This window comes from Haliotis cracherodii, unplaced genomic scaffold, assembly GCF_022045235.1.
Source record: "Haliotis cracherodii isolate W230 unplaced genomic scaffold, xgHalCrac1.p SCAF_7, whole genome shotgun sequence".
NCBI classification, from domain to species: Eukaryota; Metazoa; Mollusca; class Gastropoda; order Lepetellida; family Haliotidae; genus Haliotis; species Haliotis cracherodii.
The window spans coordinates 14,782,872-14,804,073 of record NW_027266330.1 but is presented as its reverse complement, the minus strand read 5'-3'; the positions used below and the strand labels follow the sequence as shown (position 1 = coordinate 14,804,073).

Sequence of the window (21,202 nt, the reverse complement as noted above, 5' to 3'; positions counted from 1 at the left end):
GGGCTGTGACAATACGCCAACTGGTGATACAGTAGGTATCGTCAAGCCTTGCTCATGATCAGATACATATCACGACACTTGCATGTGCTCTTATCTGTGGTGTGTACCAATTATCAAAGCGAACATTTAAGGTAAGAATCAATATATTTTACTTAGTTTGTATTTTTACTTGTATTTGGAAGTAAATACACTGCAATCCACCGATGAATCGGTATTTTGTCCAATCACTTATTAATACACATGTCAAGCATAATATCTCACAAATTACCAGCTGTATTGTACATGTAATGAAATTTTAAAGATCAATTTAGGCTTTGTCAGTCACCAGCTTGTTTCTGAAATTGAATAGCATGGCACAGATGAAAGTGATACGAGAAGCTAATTTTATTTCTGTAGCATTCAATTTCTCTGTAAGAATCTTGTATGTTTTCATACCACCAATAAATCTTTCAATGTGTGCTCTCTTGCTGGATATGCGGCGATCTTTCATAACAGTTCTACCACTCATTCTATTTTTTTTCCTGAAAAATGTTGGTATATTAATATGAACATCATATGGAGCAAATAAGTCCTGGACATTAAAACCTTTGTCTGCCATTATAGAATCTTTGGGGTCACACATAGAAGGTAGGGCAGAACGTTCTACAATTTGTCTGTCGGATGCAGAACCACCATATGCAGGTGAAAGATAAGAAATCAAGCCATGGGGTGAGCCACCAACAAGAACTTTAACTGTATTTTTATTCTTATATCTGCTGTAAGTGACTCTCTGTGATGTGGGGTTTGATGGTCTTTTGATAGGACACTCGGTTGCATCAACAACAACTCGAGTAGAGGGATATTTCCTCCTAAAATCGGAAAGCATGTGATACTTTATTAAAGCTCTGCATGGCCATAAATTAAGCTCACCCCACTGCCTGGAACAAAAATTGACCCATGTAATAAATACATTCTCAGCTGTAAACTGGGATGTACCAAACATTCTACTGAGTTCAAAGTATGTATGATGTTGTCTTAATTTTACAAGCATCAACAAAAACTGGTTCTGTGGAGATATAACATCAACTGTACCAGTGCGACTATAGCACAGATGATCAACAGCTGGTCCAAGACTAGCAAACACACACTGAAATTTGTCATAATTTTCTAAACCAGTGTAAAAATGGAGACCTTCATTGTCATACTGCAGTTTTTCAATACACAAATACACACTATCTGGCATATGGTCAGTTTGAGTTTGAGCATTATCTACATCATGAATATCAATACAAGGACACTTCTCATCAACCATTTCATCATTCTCCTCCGTCACATCAGATGAAGTTAAGGTAACCTCAGAACATACATATGGGATACAAGTGGCGTCTGACTCACATTTTGCCAAATCAGCCATAAAAGCATTAACAGTCCTTCGAACAGAAGCTCGTCGGTGTCTGTCACAAGATTCAGCTGTGTCTGTCGCTACAGACCAAGCGAAAATACTTGGAACAGCTCCCTTCTTCAAACGGCGTTTAGTTCTGTTGATATCTGCGTAAAACAATGAAAAGGGATACCATTGAAATTCATAATTCGTTGATATTGCTTTTTGCAATATGTTTCGTTAATGGTATTGTGTAAATACTTTTTTTAATGTTACTTGTTACTCTCCTGACAGACGCTTTCTCAATAATCGCGTTATGGCCGATTTCTAAAAATAGAACGTTTACTCGCCATCCCAACATTTATCATGCACGCGAAATAAAACATTTGAACAAAAAAGTAGTATCTTTCTATATTAATCAAGTATGTGGGAGTAGTGCAATTTAATATTTGTAAATTTACCTGTAGTATTCAGTGTATGAGCGTTGAACGAGACGAAGTCTTCATCGGGAAAGTGTGCCGCACAAACAACCGAGTGGTTCGTAGGTTTCCAAGAATCTCTTTTCACAGCGAAAATCCATTGACTGCAGATATATTCGTCGAGTGGGAATATAAATCCTCCTCTGTTGGAACACATAGGGACACAACAACATGTCCCAGGCATCGTAAAATTATATATGAACGTGTGTCAAATAGTGACAGTTGCTATGCGTTGCCAGTGTAAACAAGCTACCGGAAGTGGTGGGTTGGACCGTCCGGAACAGTGCCACCTAGCGGGTTAGTTCGGGGGGATAATTTCAAAAAGATCGCCCATTAGAATACGATGCCATACATCAGCCTAGTCTGCGAGTCTTGCCAAGCGATCCCGTCCATCGTGTTATTTAATAGAAACGACAGAACCCTTTCTATAGTCATAAGAAATCTCTGCTTAAAGCAGAGTTGATTGGGCGATTCCAACTGTATCATGAACATATGTTTATGAATCACTATCAACTATATATAGTGATGACACCAGGTGTTTGCGAAGAGGTGAGCGTATCACACTCTTATTGGTCGGATGAATGGTTCTTCTGACGTGACCTGTAATGTGATGTCCTCAGATCTTTAGTGCAGCGGAAGCGAGCTCAAAGATCTGATCGTGGGACGAGGGAAGTCGAGGCGGGGAAAGGAAGAAGGCTCTGCAGGTCTGGGTCCCAGCAGGAGCGGAGGGCGGGGAGCGCCAAGTGACCGGGGGATGGTCGCCCTTAAGGCGGCGGTCCTCTGCCCCTCGGCGCTCACACAGCCATCCACAGGCCCCGGAACAGGAGTTCCAAATTCCGCCACCACCCAGGAACTCTCCGACTTCTCTATCCCAACGTCGGCCGAGCTTCCCTGCGGTTGCCCAGCGTTCCCGTGGGGCGACCAGGGACCGGTGTTCAGCGTGCTTGGTGCCGGGATGCGGAGTAAGGTCCCGGAAACTAAAGCAGCATGTACAGATGGGCCACTTACCCCTGTACTTCACGGGGAGTGGGAGGCTGACCCGGGAAGAGGCCCAGGATAGAGTCCGGGCCTTACGCCACCTGGCGTCGCTCCTTGTCTGTCCCGGGGCCACCTTGGAGGATCTTCAAAGGCGTGCTGACCGCGGTCGCCGGGTCCCTGAGGAGAGTAAAGTGTCCCCCGAGGCTTCGGAGGACTTGCAGTCCCCGAGGAGAGTAAAGTGCCCCCGAGACTTCGGAGGACTTGCGGTGCCCAGGGTGTTTGTATTGCGGCCGGTGAACTCACTGGCCTGCCTCGCCCACTGGCGCGTCCTGGTGGCAATCCTGGCGGAGCTGGAGGACCACCGTAGGGCGGAATTCAGGACCCTGCTGGAGCCCGTGGGTGAACGGGATCGCCAGGAAACCCTGCGCTTCCAGGATAAGGGGCCGAAGTCAGTGGACCGGGTGGTCACCTGGTCTGCCAGCTCGGAGGCGGAGGCCACCTCAGAAGAAGAAACGAATCTAGAGGCTATCGACGTTCACTTCCACTTAGATAGGACTGGGAGGGACTTGCTGGGGCAGAGGCGGGACTCTCGGTGGACGACCTCCTGGACCACCCTCGAGCCAGGCAGGGCGTGCAGAAGCCGGTCCAGCTTGTGGGGGAGCAAGGGTGACCCCTACGGGTCGGATGTACAGGGGTTGGCCCTCCGGAAGGTCAAGGAGAAGCTACCACCTACTCGGGTGGTTCATCTCCACAGCTTCACTAGAAGGGCTAGTGATGTGTCTGCATGGTTGGCTGAGTTCCCTAATACGTACTTCAGCATCAACTCCCCGGTGCAGGGTTCGACCGATGGCAGAGGGAGGGTCTCCGGTCGATTCCTTTGAATCGGCTGCTCCTGGAGACCGATTCCCCTCATCTCAGCCCCTCACAGGATTGGGGATGTGGCCGTGCTCGTGGCCCAGGCCCGGGGGGTTCCGGTGGAGGAGGTCCTGCGCTACTCCACAAGCAACGCCAGGGACATGTATCGGATCCCCTAGAGTTGAGGGATGAGGTCAGCCCGGCATTTTTGTCTGGCATTGAGCAGACCCCCTAGCCCGGCATTTTTGTCGGGCATCGGGAAGACCCCTTAGCCCGGCATTTTTGTTGGGCATCCGGTGCAAGATCCAGGGGCCCGGTATTTTTACCGGGCCACAAGAAACAAAGACGTATAGGCTTGGAGTTCTCTCCAGGACAGAGGGCAAGGGATCTTGGTTGGAGGACCCCCATTGAGAATAGAAACTTGGAAAATGTCCAGGGATCTTGGTTGGAGGACCCCCATGGAGAATAGAAACTTGGAAAATGTCAAGGGATCTTGGTTGGAGGACTCCCATTGAGAATAGAAACTTGGAAAGCGTCCATGATTTCCGAGAAGTAATCCAGGTCGGAAAATTAAGACTGAAAATGGAGATCTAAGAAGTGTCTACTAGTCCCGAAGAGCTTTGGGACTCCGAGGTGGATGTCTCTGTAGAGGATGAAACGTCATAACCTCTGAAAATCCCGGTTGTCTACCAGGGCAGAATGTAGGGTCCTAACCCGCCGCAGGTCCCAGAAGACGTCAGGTTCCTGTAAATAGGGGGGAGTGTGGTGGTCGGCCATGTCTGCCAATACAGCCGAAGCTACCCGAGAGCCGCAGCCCGTGCCCGGGAAGCAGCAGGACCCGGAAATCCTCCCAGCCAATCAGCTAGCCGGGAGCCCATGAGGGAAACAGTCAAGTTCAAAGCAAGCAAAGTAAGTAGACGTCTTTCTGACCATTCACTTATCTTTGCTAATATTGCTGACTCGCTATAGTGTCAACTGGTGCCACTGGTGCTATTGTCGTCTGAATAGCACCGACATGAGTTAACACTACATTTGGTTGCATTGGTTTGTTGTTAAACGCCGCACTTAGTAATATTCCAGCTATATGGTCTGTAAATAATCGGGTCTGGACCAGACATTCCAGTGATTGATATCATGAGCATCGATCCACGCAATTGGGATCGATGACATGCATCAACAAAGTCAGCGATCCTGACCACCCGATCCCGTTAGTCGCCACTTACGACAATCATAGTCGCCTTTTACGGCAGGCATGGGTTGCTGAAGACCTATTCTACCCCGGGTCTTCACGGGTCCCAGATTCATGTGGGGCCAAGTCACTTATAAGAATATATCCCCTTTTCAGCAACCGATGCTAGCCGTAACTATTTCGATCGGGAGTCAGGCTCTGTGACTTGGTTGAATGCTTGTCGTTATACCCCGACGAGGTGGAGCGTTGCTCATGATATTAACCACTTGTTTGTCTAGTTCAGACTCGATTGTTTACACACGGACGTTGTTGCACTTACATTAATGTACACGTATTTACTTTGTATGGGCTTCTGAGTTGATGCTGTGTTGATTTTCATATACTTTAGGAAGTACTTTCTTATGTTAGAGGTGTTGAATATTTTGATGTTTGTTATGCATGTAAAATATGTGAAAAAAAGGGAAAAGAAAAGTATGTTTAGGTGGCGTTGTATGGGTGCGACTCGAACCAGTGTTGCGTGCATGTTGACATTCACGACGTCATTAATTAACAGTCAATTAGAGTTATGGTTCTTTGTGAGCAAGCTCGATAACCGTACATGCGTGGTGGGCATAATGCCGGTTTTCTTTGCTGATGAAGGGGAAAATTTGTAAGTTACAGCTGATGTAAATCATTATTGATGATGACTCATTACAGTTAGCGTTCATTCATACAGGTATGTAGCATATAAATACGCCTTATTCGGCGCTGTATGGACAGGAAGTATATTTTATCATGCTTGTGTCTTCACTGCTTCAGACTTGAATAAACAAGATCCATTCAAGACCCCTTCGATTTGTTCCTTTACCTCGCCAGACGTGACTGTTTCTCCCACTGTCACCTCTTCTCCCGATATACTTCTGTCACTGCCAACAAGTAATTTGCCATTTTCAACTGTTGTTGACTGAAGACTCTTTAAGAGTATTGTAGAAAGACGTGTTATTTGTACCGTCATAACATTACGAATTTAACTGTTTCAAACACAGATAACTTAGCTGGTGTGGTAACTAGATCTTCCCAAATTATTATACAATGTACGTAATGTAATAATACAATGTGATAAATATTCATACTTTGACAAAACCAAGTTTTATAGGGCAAAGAATATAAATTTTACTCCCGTGATACTTTCTCTCGCTTGAACCTACTTGTAGCGACCAGTCTAAACTGGTGTAGTCATGACTGCATACTGCATTTTCAACAGTGATTTCAATGGGTATACAAAATTACATTGTTTGTGTCTAAACCTGGGAATGGTGTCTCTACAAATATCTGCTCTCGGAATTCCGATAGACTTTTAATCATGGCCTAAGTGGCAGCCACATTAAAAATGTCATTTTACATATTTCACTTAAACCTTGATGTATCCCTGTGGCGACCAACAGTGCTATGTCACATGCGGAGTGACGTTCATGTGGGGTGTGAATATGTAATTCATTTCTTGTACTTTTTTACCTTTGTGTGAAATGTTTCATTTAATGTGATATTCAAGAAAAACACCATGCGAGCTACAGAGCCGCTCTTATATATTTTCAAAATTAAAGTGGCAACCTGGTCTCTGTCTGTAGACCCGTGAACATCCGGGGTAGAATAGTTCTCCAGCAGCTCATGCTTGCCGTGAGAGGCGACTGACGGGATCGGGTGGTCAGGTCACTGACTTGGTTGATGCATGTCATCGATCCCAATTACGCGGAAAAGGCGAATATTCTTGTCGTAAAAGGCGACTAACGGGATCGGGTGGTCAGGCTCGCTGACTTGGTTGATACATGTCATCGATCTCAATTGCGTGGATCGATGCTCATGCTATTAATCACTGGATTGTCTGGTCCAGACTCGATTATTTACAGACCGCCGTCATATAGCTGGAATATTGCTGAGTGCGGCGTAAAACAACAAACAAACCAACCAACCAATTGCGTGGATCGATGCTCATGATTTTAATCACTGGATTGTCTGGTCCTGACTCCATTATTTACAGACCGCCGTCATATAGCTGGAATATTGCTGAGTGCGGCGTTAAACAACAAACCAAACAAACAATCTCTGTCTGTTAGCAGACATTTAACGTCGTGAAACGCCTTCTGCTCACACTGCTCTGTCAAGACGTTCAAACAACTGCATTAAACGGTGTTAAGATATATGGGTTTCTAAAACGAATATCACTCTCTCAACAGTCTATCAACACAATAGTGTGAGAGTTTGATTAAAGCCGCCTTGAACAGTTTCACCCAGCTCATAGTCACAAGGGGCGGTCGGGTAGCCTCGTGGTCAAAGCGTCGCTCGTCACGCCGAAGACCCGGGTTCGATTCCCGACATGGGTACAATGTGTCAAGCCCATTCCTGGTGTGCCCCGCCGTGATATTGCTAGAATATTTCTAGGATATGCTAGAATAAAACCATACTCACTCACTCACTCAAGGTCACTAACGACAAATGAGCATAGTGTTAATCTTCTGAATAATGTAATATTTTTTTGAATGTGAAGTTTACAAGAAGTTTTCCATTGGACGAGAGGTCGGTCACATGATCGTGAAATTGAAAGTGTATGAAGGACACATTTGACGTTCACACTTTTTTTCACGAGACCGTATTCTTGAAATAACGTAAACACTGACGGACTACTTGCACATTCCTGGGGGACCCGCTGGGAATTCCCCAGCACGAATGCATACAGAAGTGTGTTGTTTCTGATCATTTAGCCCTTTTAATATTGGACTCAGCAGTTTAGCATACATTGAGAAACGTCAGCGATCTTGATTGAATGATCGTTCACGACCCATCCTAGTTAAAAAAAACCCCGTAGAAATGCACATCCAAACTAGGCCTATCATAGTAGCTACTCGATCCGTGTCTTGCCTAACAGTGACCTACAGCAACTTAATTGACAAGCTTGACACGGTGTCCTCCCATAAGTTAGACAGCCGGTTGTTAGACACCTTAAAATAACAACTTTTCTGGTTGAGTGCACAACAAAGTGCAATGCTGTTACCTTGATTGATAATGGAATGACCCATGGCCAAACATCAAGATATAACAAAACAAAAAGACGTGTTAAGCCAGATGTACTTATTTTATAAACGTTCATCTCAGATTTGGCTGTTACATCAGATGTATTTACACATATATGAAATTTAGTCATGATATGTACACAACGTCATCCTCGGTTCATCCTGTTGTCAGACTAAGGTCTTTAGGCAAGTTTCAGGTGGTGGCCCACAGCATCTTAAAACTGAACTCGAGTCTTCTGACCAAGATGGTCTTTCAATCTGATGATCCGGCTGTCGATATCGCGATACACTCGCTTGCGGCTGGAAGGTGCTTCTCCAAAGTTGACCTGGACGAGTTGGCTTCTGTCCAGTGGTCTGTCCAGTCTCTGCTGCTCTTCAGTCTTCAAGAGTCGGAACAGTCTGGCATAGGTGGCGGCTTGGCGATCAGGCAACAGGGTGAAGACAAGTGGATAGGATGTAGAACCAGCTCGAGCATGAAGGATATATACTTGATCCCACAGGTCTGGGCAGGAGGTGAAGGTGCCCATCCATGTACACCATGTCCGCAGTCTGCAAGGCTTGTAGTTGTTCCAGGGTAGAGAAAGCTAGGATCTTGTTGTGCACGCCATCACTAAGGAGGAGGAACGGCCGTCCAATGGTCTCAGTCCAGGAACCTAGGAGATCAACATCTGAATGATTCCTGGGTAGAGCAGGCATGGTGTTGCTGACGCTGGAGAAGGAAGGGAGAAGGGGTATCTCGTTGTCATCTTCTTGTGCTAGCTGGTCATTGTAGAGGGAGTGCATCTTGATTGTTTCTTCACGGGCGCGCTTTCGAAGCGTGCTGAGGAACTTGAGTTTGTTGACATGTTCTGGTGGATGGTTTCGCTCAGTCTGGTTCCGGGGGAAGTCGTCACTTGTTGTGCATCTACCAGTGCAGGTCTTGATAACACACCTCCAGTGGGTGCTGGTCTGTCTTTCTCGATTTCGGTTGTAGAGATATCCATCCAGAAGAATCTGAGGTGTGCCTCTCTGTGACATAATATGTTCCACTTTCCTTAACCCAGCCATTCTGATAATGCTACCATGATCTTACTTACTTACTTATATTGGAGATTTTACGTGCGCTTTCCGACTGCAGCGTATTTCGCACACGGGCCCGGCCCGGCCATTTAATGTGTTTCAGAAAAGGAGAAAAAGTTGTTTGGCAATCCAGTAGGGGAGTTTAAGTGGTTGCTTATATAGATTTTATATGATCAGCCAGTAATGATATTTATATCACAGTTGGTTAAACTGAGTAGACTCTGACAAATTGATAGTAAAAGATTAATTGTTTTATATGAAGAATGTTATAACAAGCAGCTAAGTGTAACTTGAGTTGTAGTCTGGTTGAGAAGTTCTTCATTTTCCACAAGTTTTAAAGATCAAACACTACATATTGGGTTAACATAATAACTTATAATCAGAGTACAACATGCGACTGGAGTAGCAATCTAGGAAATAACTGTAACAATAAAAAAGTAGCAAATAAGTAGAGAAAGATCAAACAATGAACCTTGAGACATGCCTAATTAATCCCTCACTGAGTAGGACTGTACCATTGTTGTGGGTACTGCCCTAATTAATCCCCTACTTCAGTGTCTGACAAGTGGCTGTCTAACAACTGGCGGTCTAACTAATGGGAGATAACCCTTGACACACCTTTACACAGTTTCATGGGCTGTAAAACATGCAGATTGGACTTTGGAAAGTTTGTTTGAGTGGTGGCAGCAGTACCCGGGCAGCGGTAGTAGCCGATATTAATGTATAATGAGATTAACAGCTGACTGTGGGTGACATTTGATCAAATTTTATAGAAATCGTTCAAATTGGTTGTTAACGTTCGATCGATGTACCAGCTACGTTAAACTAAGCGAAATATAACTAGTCACGTATGATAAGATATGGTAATGTTAAGACTGATGTGTATGTTTAAATGTCTCCATTCCATTCTAATCTGTTTCAAGTATTTTGCAATTTTAAAAAAAGATTGAAACATATGAAGTGTCCGATTACTGCCTCTCTGCTGTCCGCTACAGCCGACTGTGTCCGCGTACTACCGAGGCTGTCGTTAAGCTTCCAGGTTCAGGCCGAGCAAGACGTTCTTTGCCTGTTGGTCAATTTTGAAACCATCAGCAGTTGGCCGAACCGGGGTTCTGGCGTGCCCAATGAACGCAACTCTGCACAGCGAATCGCGGCGCCTCAGACGACTGGGCCACCCGTGCCCCCTCAGCAGAAAGGAAATATTTCATTGGAGCCCCTTAAGCCTATTTGTCAGTTTCGGTCCCCTTGAACAGGTTGTGTGAGTGACAACACAGATATTCTCGGTGACATTACAACAATTCCTCTCGTATAACTGTATGCAGTGTGTTCAAATTAATGTACTGTGAGAGGAAGGTCTCAGGCCTTTGGTGAGACCCAGGACAAAGGGTATGGAGCTGACAAACCGAGAAACATATTGTGAATTTAATGTAAAGTTGCTCCGTTGATGTTCTGTCAAACTGAGATTAGCAGTATACATTTCTACCAATTTGTTGACAGTGATAATAGTTGGGTCAATGTGACCCAGGAACGAGTACTCACATACCGATCAGTTTCAAGCTGTACCTAACAGCAAAGTATTTCAACGCATAATATTTCTCACGAAAAAAAAACGCACATTAATATATATATCTATTGTTTGAATCACCAAAGTATAAGGTTGTTTGTTTCCCTACCAACAATATTCCAGCTGTATCACGGCGACCAGCAAACACAGTTTCGTTTTACAACAATTAATAGCGTGCGTATGATGTAAGATTAAAACTCGGTGATGTAACGTGTGTTTCCACTATATACTAGTAATGCAGCTATTTCATGTGTTAAAACTCCCGCTAACACACGGTGTAAGGTTTGAATATCACAGGGTTCCGTATAATGCATACAGCTTGATTTGTTGAAGCATAAAGTTTCAGTCAATAAGAGCTGGAGCTTAAATGTAATGGCACTACATTTTCACCGCTCGATCGATAAACTTTACCCACTGTGAATTGTGAATACGTTCATACTTGACTGCCTTATCTCAAGTACTCCGCTTTAATATTATACTGTGCGCTGTGACGCGATAACATATATTCTATGTACACGAAGCGTAGTGGACCTTTCTCAATCTATAAGCAATACTAAACCCACAAAATAAACAAGAAAACTTCAAGGCCTTAGGCGTATTCTTAATCAAAACGGAACTAATAACGCATCTAAAAACATCTATTCATAATCTCAAAATTCCCAAATTCTATATAAGCAACCCCTAAAGCCCCCTCTTGGGTTGCACACACTACTTTCGCCCCTTTCGGCCATTAAATGGCCTGGCCGGGCCCGTGTCGGAAAGCGCACGTTGAATCTCGTTCGTTCGTTCGTGAGTGAGTGAGTGAAATAACACAGAACTTAAACCAGCGCATAATTTTTTAGAAAAGGGTATGGGCGTTCGCATTTTTAAAATGCGCATGTATGTCTAAAGTCAAGAGCTCCCATTATTTTCATGTCGCATTAAATTCCTGTTTTACAGTATTTCATTTCTCCTTGTATATCTAGGAATAATATTTACATGCATTTCATTAACATTATCGACCTGTCTATCCAAGATGGTAGATAAGTTTCAGTTTCTAGATGTTACTATACACAGTGGTGTAGATACAGCCACCAGGTTCACATTAAAATCCGAAATAAGTTCTGACTTGTGCATGGCCTTCTATTATTCCCTTAAGATATTAATAACGTGTACATGTCTTTACATTCGACCATGTTAATATGCTAGCTATATGATCTATAGTTTAAGGTAACATTTCCTTCTGGCAATCAAATGTAATCATTCGTTGATGTATGTATTATCACTCTTTTCCTACACCCTGCATCGTGAACCATCATAATTGTTTATTAAATGATAACTCTTAAACCCATATACAAAACGTATTTATTATTATTTAGTGTATACGTTAGGTCTGGTTTGTTGTTGAACACTAACAGGTATCTATGTTTCCATTCATCTGAAGAAGAGATGTGTTATTAAATGTTAAGCAAATTTTCACTCCCTGCTTTCAAAGAAAGAAAATGGAAAATACAAAACTCTTTGCAACATTAAAAAAGGGACATTAAACGTAATTGTAATTGTGGCAAACTGTCACAGTGGTTTCCGCGCATGAAACATGTCGTGTCACTAGTGCTCAATCAGACATTTGAACAAACACACATGTGGAAGTGTTGCAGTTTCCTGCACGGAAGGAATTTACAATTGACAAAGAGTACACTTTCTTTAATTACAATAAATGCTATAAAAAAAGAAACGTTTAAAGTACAAGATGCAATCACGATTTTATGCACGCCTTTCACAAAAGACAAACGGCCAGATCTGGCAAGGATTGTCGCATGTCATTCTTTAATACTGTGTAACGACAGGTTGTAGATATTCACAGTGAGAGACAGGGTGACACAATCAACAGGTCTAACACCGTAACCACCCGAGTCGACTCGTTTGACAAACATTGGACGTACTTGATCCTTTTCTAAGAGCGTGGAATACCATCTTGATCATGTGTAGATTTTACAACGCCATTTTGAGAATAAGTACATCTGTATAACATTAATGTGTACAGGGCAAAACAACCTCATGTTTATGAGTGATATAATTTGATGTAACTGGCAATGTTTTAGCACTCAACGCTTAAACAACTTTGCTGATCCTATTCTGCTTGGTATATTGCCTTAAATTCTAGTAAGGTAATATCATATTTTAGTTGAGGATTCTGGCATCTGGCATTTGTATTGTAGGAGGAATATGTCCTGCGTCCGTGTGTTTGTTTCAATATTCCAGGTATATGACGGCGGCCTGAACATAATCCAATCTTGACCAGACATTCCAGTGACTGGCATCACGTACAATGATCCACGCAAATGGGACACGATGCCCATGTACGTCACCTCGTTTGACCACCATCGGTTGTTAGGGATCTATTGTAATCCGGACTCCCAATGGGGTTGGCCAATAAGTAGATCACGTTTATGTGACCACAGGTTATTGATTGGGGGACAAAAGAGCATTCAGCTGAAGTATATCGCGGCATCTCCATCGTCGATGTTTTCCTACACTATAACGCGGGGTTAAAACAGGCGCCAATTTGGCACATAAGGAAACGCTCCATAACTTTTTTCGTCAGTGAAATAGTTCTTTCTGTCAAACGCCGTTAGGCTGCCTGAGCAGTTACTCCTTCAAACAGATAACATGGAATCTCAAGCAGAAAAGGTCATGTTATGGGAAGAATATATTATATATGCCGGGGTGTTTTTTGACATGCAGCTCACAAACATTAGAAACTTCTATTCGCGTCATGATTCGTGTTATGATTCGCGTGGCCTTATACAACAATTGGATTACGGCAAATAATAGAGAATGTCCCTTCTGTGGTATAGGTGAAGATGAAATAGGCATTCCCGAGAAATCTCATATATGAGATATCACGGTCCATGAAAGTGAATGATATGATATTTTGGTGTCTACCTATCTAAACATTCTATACCATAGCATATATCTACACATCAGGCGGGGGCACGGGTGGGCCGGTCGTATAAGGCGCCGCGATTCGCTGTGAAGAGTTGCGTCCCTTGGGCACGCCAGAAACCTATGAACCTAGGTTCGAATCCCGGTTCGCCCTGTTTATGTTTCTAGGTTTGTCAGCACCATACCCGTGCTGGTAGGTTTCACCGAAGTGGTAAACGTCTGACACCTGCATCACTTCGGGCTTTTCTCTCACAATAAGCTGACACGCCGTGATATATTTGAATACTGTTAAAAGCGGCGTTAAACCCAACTCACACACTCACATCAGCAGGCACGTGATAACTTTTTAAGAAGAGCATTAACTAAAGTAAACGTGATTTATCTGTCACGGACAGATGATCGTAGAAGCATCATTTTCCCCTGCGTAACTGAATAACAATTTAAAAGTCAGTTAAATTTAGAAGTTTGACAGATAATATGTCAACCGTACTGAGTACCACCCACCACTTGGTGTGTCAGTTGTAGCATGGCTGAATTTGTCAGTGGTTTAATCAGGGAGTATAGTTTCCCTGGTTTAATGTATAAGTCACACAAATAGAATTAAACATCTAGCGTTAGTACATCAGCGTCTGAATGTTTGCGTAATTCTATTGTTAATATCTCAAAACGAGAAGGTCAGTTAGACCATTCCATGCTTTACCGTTAATTTTTATCACAGTTTCATAATCCTGTGTACATTGCTAGAAAACTTTTCACTACTTCAACATATTTTTTATCTGTTAGATGGTGGTCGCTCGGGGAATCGGGGCCACAACAATGATCATTACCACCGGGGATAAACATATCAGTGCACATATATCTGATATTTAGACACTGTTCACATTTCATTTATCAAATGAGCTGGATAACTGATTGTTCACATCACGATCACGAGAACACAGTGATGTAGTTTCAGTTGAAAATGCATATTAAACCACTCACACAAACTGAAGAAATATTGCTTCGTACTTTATTATTAAATGTAGAATGATTTCATCGGATATAACAATATTATATTTATGCTAATTTCATTTGACAGTTGAACTTGACTTCAACTAGGCTAATTATAAGTATAAACAAGACAGGTATCCATGAAACATGTTGTCCGCATAAAAATACCGCCAGTATTGCAGTGTCATTGTACATTGTACGCCCTGTGCTGAAATATACAGCTTTGCATCTATACAGAGAATGTCAGTCTGACACAAGGTACCTTTACCTAAATTATTTCAAGCGTGATACAGGGTAGGTACAGCTCCCATATAAACCTTGCACATACCGTCTGTGTGGATGTAGGATATCTATTCATCTGCCTGCACACATCAAGTCCGTTGTAGTAGACCGACTCCCTGGTTAAGTGGATAGAGCGTCTGCCGGAGAGAGGAAGGTCGGTGGTATTTTTGTTTGTCACTTTGTACGCAACCATCACAGTTTTAAGGGAATGTTTCATTCCTTGATCGATGGGGCATTTGTCACTAAACAATTTGACCATGGATCGCCAAAGATTCAAGCCAGTTAAGTAAAGTATTAAAGCAAATGCCATCTAAATGGAAATGTCATCCACATTTCTGCCACTTTTTGAAAGCTTCACTGAGGCCTTGAGTTGTAACCTTGATCAATCGACTTCTGAGCAAGAATCGTATGACGACGCTCTTTAGAAGCATGCTCGATTGTTCTTCAAAAGTTGTGAAATGTTAACACCAAATACAGGATAATTGCTCAACATGAAGGGTAAGTTGACTATTTGAAAGCTGAAGTCATTGCTCTTGTCACACAATCTTGTGGGGAGTGTTTCACTCTGAATAGTTATGCACATACAGTATCTAAACATGAAACAGGTGAGGCGATCTTACTGGTCTCCTTTATTTCTAGTTCAGGTGGGTAAATTAGTGGAAGAGAATCGGGTATTTAATGGTTATTGAACGATATCAGATCATTGGTATACATATCGTATACATATACAGTTATATATAACTTACGCTTCAGGTATACCGATGATCTGATATCGTTTAATAGTTGTCAAAGATCCATAGTGACAGTAAAGAATCCATACGACTGAACTTTTAAATAGTCCAATTTCACATTCTGTCGAGTAGTACTCCAGCATGTAACACTTACTCAAAAGTTGTGTGATCGGGCTACAGCATTCAATTCCCCTTTACGCGAACACCTGTTGTTATCACTAATTGATAGTGCTTCATAAACACATGCTTATGACTTAGCTTATGACTTGATCTGCCAAGGTCGGGACGACCAAGATCGCTACATCCGACTGAGCCACCTACGTGAAAGGACGACCACAGCAACATCAACCGCATTCCAAATAGCCGGACTGCGAAGAATCTCCGACCAGACCGTACGAAACCGTTTAAGAGCAGCAGGTCTGCGAGCAAGACGACCTGTTCGACGCGTCATATTGAGTCGACAACATCGTCAACAACGACTGCATTGGTGTCGTCAACACAGGGTAGGGCCTCAACTGCGATGGAGAGATGTATGGTTCCGCGACGAATCAAGATTTCTCCTCCGCCGAGGGGATGGAAGAGCCCGGTCGACAGACGTCGGGGTAGCGTTATGATGTGGGCGGCTATCTCTCATCCTGGCAGGACAGATTTGGTCCATATCCAGAGCAATCTTACGGCTCAACGATACATCAACGAAATTCTCCTACCACACGTCCAGTGGTGTATTCAAGCAGGAAAACGCTCGACCGCATATAGCACGGATCACAAGAGCCTGTTTACACAACAACAACGTTAATATTTTCCCCTGTCCCTCCAGATCCCCGGATTTGAACCCGATAGAGCACCTGTGGAATGAATTGGATGAACGGCTACGCCGACGTCAGCCCGAACCCCAGACGTTGCAGCAGTTGGCTTTTTCGTTGCAGGCCGTGTGGGCTACCATTCCTCAGGATGCGATTAACATACTCGTCTCTTCCATGGGCAGGAGATGTCAGGACGCTATCGATTCCATACGCGTTATTGAGGGTGGCTGACCTTAACCTTGGTCTTTTCCTATGTACCGATAACTGAAATGACTACAATCGCCAAACGTTTGGTTCAATACCTTGTGTGGTTCCTCGTTTAAATGTATTTTCCTACCTCATACAAATCTGGCTTTTCGTTTCTTTTTTTGAATAGTATATTTGAAATAATTTCAATCGCGACGTTATGACCCACCTCATCTCCCCTGCTGTATTAAGTTAAGACATGTTCTTTATATTAACAGCTACGTTTCCGTCAATATCTTTATGTGTTACTGGTATATCCCGAGCAACACTCAGAAGTATTTCAGTTATATGACGGAAATCTGTAAATAAACGAGTCTAGACAACACATTCCAGTAAGACTATGATCTGAATCTACGCAACTGAAATACGATGGCATACATAAACTAAGTAAGCGAGCTTTTCCACCCGATCCAGTTAGTCGCCTCTTACGACAAACATGGGTTGCTAAAAATAAATTCTAACCCGGATCTTCACGGATCCGAGATATACGTAATACTTTCAATTGCTTTCTCGAGGATACCGAATCACTTCACGGGAGTTGTATTCTGGCTTAGTTTTCTCGGGAGGAGGTCACATGCAACAGCGACAGGTCACGAGAAACTCCCTGGTCGGTCTTTATACCGAGGAGCAACTTTCAATGCTTCTGTGTTCAGTACTCGTTAACAAGAACGTATTATGTGTTATATGCTCTAAGATTTTCATTGTCGAGTTGGGGGCACGAGTGGCCCAGCCGTATAAGGCGCCGCGATGCGCTGTGTAGCGTTGCGTCCCTTGGGCACGCCTATGAAACCTATAAACCTAGAAACCTATGATTGTGGGTTCAAATCCCGGTTCGCTCCGTTTATGTTTCTAGGTTTATCAGCACCATACCCATGCTCGTGGGTTTCACCTATGTGGTAAACGTCTTAGACCTGCATCACTTCGGCCTTTCCTCCCACGTCAAGATGATATGCCATGACATAACTGGGATACTGTTAACAGCGGCGTTAAACACAAGTCACACACCCACTCATTGTCGAGTTGGTTAGAAACACTTCCACGCAAACGCTTCACGCAGCCAAGACAAGAATCACATGCAGTGTTGAAATAATATAATTCCTTACATAAGGCGGAATATCTTTACTTTTTAATGTTTATTACCGCATCAGCCATATAGGGTAGTGGTAAAGACTAGATAAATTATTAAATGTTATGATACTCTGTATACTGTGCAACACCCTTATGATAATTATTGTGAATTGTTGACCAACATTGCCAGTAGCATAATCATAGGCTTAGGGAAAGATTTTGCAGTGTAAATGATAACATTCAAACTTTTGTATATGACATTAAGGCTATATCTTAATCTCTGCATATAGAACAATTACTGGCACAACAAGAAATACAATTGCAATGGTAAATCATCGTGTCTAGTGATATATTTCATCGCAAATTTCTAATTTTATTGACCGGTTTTGTTATCTCCTTCACGAACATTCACCTGAAGAAATACGTTTTAGTTTCTGACTGTACAATGTTCAAATAGCAAATAAAATATATTTAAGTGTGCACTATACACAAGAAAAAAAACGGTATCGCTCGATCAATAATACGGAAAAGGAACGTTGAATTGAAAAAAAAAAACAATCGATTTTTTAATGATTTCTTTGTTTTGTTGTTTAACGCCGCACTCAGCAATATTCCAGCTGTATGACGGCGGTCTGTAAATAATCGAGTCTTGACCAGAGCATCAATCAACGCAATTGGGATACGATGACATGCATCAACCATGTCAGCGTGCCTGACCACCCGACCCGACAAAAAAAGTTGCCTTTTACGACAAGCATGGGTTGCTGAAGACCTATTTTACCCCAGATCTTCACCTTGGCATGAATGAGTACGGTAGTGTAAACAAAGATGGCTGCAAATCGGCGATTCATTTTTTGTAATGATGATATTAAACCGTTATATGTCAGTCAACGTAAACGTGGTTGTGAAGGTGGAAATAACTACGGCGCAAACAGACCCCTTACAGAACATTTTGATGAGCTATTTTATAAAATTATGCGTTGAATGCGCATGACGCCTGACTTTGCCAATCACCTTATACCTGTTTACACAATAAGACATTAACTATCATGTTCATCCTTTTTCAGGTGTTAAACAGTTACTACTTGTGTGTGGCGGCGTCGATGAGGAGATCAAGCACCAAGTAGGTGAAGGAAAAGTCATCAACAGCAAAATACTCTTTTTAGGTGGCTTCTTCCAGTGTCAAGCTAACATCAGCAACAGACTCCATTTCAGGCATTTCTCGTTTACATCTTGCTTGTGTATACTTTCCCTCCACATCCCCTTCCTCGATTTCACAGTACGTTTGCAGTGACTCGTATGATTCGTTCTGTGTGTCAATCTGCCCAGTACATAGTCCCCTGACTTAAAAGATCCTGGCTGATATGCGTTTTTACTATTAAGCACGGTTCATAGTCATTCTAGTTAAAGCTTAACATGCAAACTATTATAGCAGAAGAATCTGCACAACAGACGTTCGTGATACATGACTAACTGGCTGAATTGAGGGCCACATGTATATATATCGTGACACAGTCCTGCATGGCATGTCAACATACATATTATGTTGGACATATGTTGCTGTTTAACGTAGCAATCAGGAATATACGAGGTAGTATCTGTCAATGTTCCAGCCCAGACGAGATGCTATCATTAATCACTGAATTGTCTGGTTTGGATTGACAACGGTGTTACAACCTGTACATGGACATGTCGCTGTAATAGTCATGAAATATTTGATCATTTATATTATGTGATCGCAGCTGGTAGGTATTGCTGATTCTTCTACTGCTGATATACTTATAGAAGTTTGTAAGAGAACCATATGTTTTGTTTAACTACGCCTTACAATGCATTCATCCACTTGAATAATGGTGTCATCACCATGTTTTTGAATCCTCAACATTTGAATTGAACACAATGAAGATGCAAGGTATTATAACGCCTAATAACCAGTAGAAGTCCGCCTTAGTGTACAATGGTGTACATATCAGGAAACGAAATTCCTATTTCAACTCATGTCGGTTTTAAATGTGAACTGACTTGACCCAAATTTCACATTTGTTTATAGATATACTCAAACGTCTTGGTCAAAGTCCCTTGTTTTGATTTTCCAATCCGAGCTGAACTTCCTATTCATATGCCAAAAGAAACAGATCAGGAAGAAGGGTAGCACAATTGATGCCCATGGGTATGCCCACTTCTTGCCTAAATGTCTAATATATGTTATCTGTGAGGACGGTCCATCATTTCACACTGTTTTCTCGGGAAACCTCAGATGACATTTATTTTTATTTTTGACTTGTGCCGAACCTTTGTAAACAGATGTTTAACTATATATATACTTTTAGTTATTGAGTTTAGTGACAAATGCCTTATCGATCACGGAATGTAGTTTTCTCTTAAGTTTGTTGTGTGTGATAGCTGTGTACAGAGTAGCACTTATAAATACATAAAACTTCATAGCTAGTCATGGCAGTTTTGCATTATATACAATATTGTTAAAACTTAAGAAAAAGTGGAAGGCACGAGCTTGTATATTATCTGCCTTCACTTAACCTAGCTGTTGTTTACGTAATATCACTCCTTCCTTCATTACTCCATGAAACTTCACAAGAATTATATAGAAGCCAGTCATATACGAAAGAACGAGTGAAATTATGGTTATCAGACATCATGAGATATGATATATATATAAATATACAAACGGGGAAAATAACTGTGCTTCATATAAAGGGGTATATTGAAAATATTGAAAATATCAGCATAATATGTGGTCATTCGTCTGATCAATGTTTTATCAAAACAACATCATTGTCAAAACCCATACCTGGTAACCGGAGACAGAGCGATACACCCTAAGAAATGGATAGTGTAACAATTCAATTGACAATTTCAATATTGGGTGTGGCTACCATTTGCGTTGATACAGGCGAGTACGCAACGAGGCGAGTTAGCTGGTTCTGGTCCTGTCTTATGCGTCGTATACATCTCATCCCAGACATGTTCTAGGGGGCAGAGGTCTGGAGGAAAAGCCGCAATGTAATGCTGCCTCAAAAAGCCCGTTGCAACACATACAGCGTGTGGGCGGGCATTATCCTGCTGCAACTTGACTCACCAGCTCAGGAGGTGGACATGTGGAAAATGCAGATGTCCAAAGCGTCTAGATCTGATTGTGCCTTGTTCACATATCCATCCAAGCATAATAACTGATGACGGACCGATGAATGTCGTAAGTTGTTGATGTACAGTGCATCTAGGACACGTCGCCAGTACCAACAATAGAGGTCATACTCCAATTTAGCAACGATACCCTCCTGCTGGAGATTGCATTTGTTATAGATATACTCTATACATTTTAGCTGCAGCAAGAAGGATCATGTTTCCTGTTGCGCCACTTTCCAGGTAAAGCTAGCGACGCGATGACCATAAAAGACAGTCATATGTGGTGATTGTCTCACTTGGACGCGCATAGACGTGACCTTGGTGTGGGCATAGGATGAGCTTCGTCAGATAGGAAAGTTTCAGACAAGCTGACAGAATCACTTTCAAAAGGCGAATCATCAAGAATGTTCACAATTTCTCCTGCTTTGGCCATGTAACGGCGATCTGACGCAGGTAAGGAAGTACACTGGCTTAGGAAGTGA

The 21,202-nt window shown here is 42.6% G+C and overlaps 2 protein-coding genes and 1 pseudogene across 6 annotated transcripts in view; 1 reads left to right on the top strand and 2 right to left on the bottom strand.

Annotated features, from left to right (window-relative positions):
• Positions 1-307: 307 nt before the first annotated feature.
• Positions 308-1,393, bottom strand: LOC139448687 (uncharacterized). The gene has a single exon (XM_071230237.1). It carries the CDS (start codon positions 1,391-1,393, stop codon positions 308-310), a length of 1,086 nt encoding a protein of 361 aa, XP_071086338.1.
• A 6,730-nt stretch (positions 1,394-8,123) lies between these two features.
• Positions 8,124-9,800, bottom strand: LOC139448686 (uncharacterized; annotated as a pseudogene).
• A 4,963-nt stretch (positions 9,801-14,763) lies between these two features.
• The window catches only part of LOC139448012 (uncharacterized), a 165,344-nt gene continuing 158,905 nt past the window's right edge, over positions 14,764-21,202 (top strand). For 4 of the 5 annotated variants that reach the window (XM_071229517.1, XM_071229515.1, XM_071229514.1 and 1 more), the window contains exons 1-2: positions 14,764-14,882; positions 18,644-18,699. Coding sequence is in view for 3 of the 5 variants with exons in the window: in XM_071229515.1 (XP_071085616.1) it covers positions 18,680-18,699 (20 nt within the window). In the remaining 2 variants the exon portion in view is untranslated. Of the gene's footprint in view, positions 14,883-18,643; positions 18,704-21,202 lie in introns of all 5 variants that reach the window. The other variant, XM_071229516.1, reaches the window with a different exon arrangement.

Bases quoted from the DNA above. Each gene is read 5' to 3' on its own strand.
- LOC139448687 (XM_071230237.1), bottom strand. From the start codon at position 1,393: ATGGCTGATTTGGCAAAATGTGAGTCAGACGCCACTTGTATCCCATAT.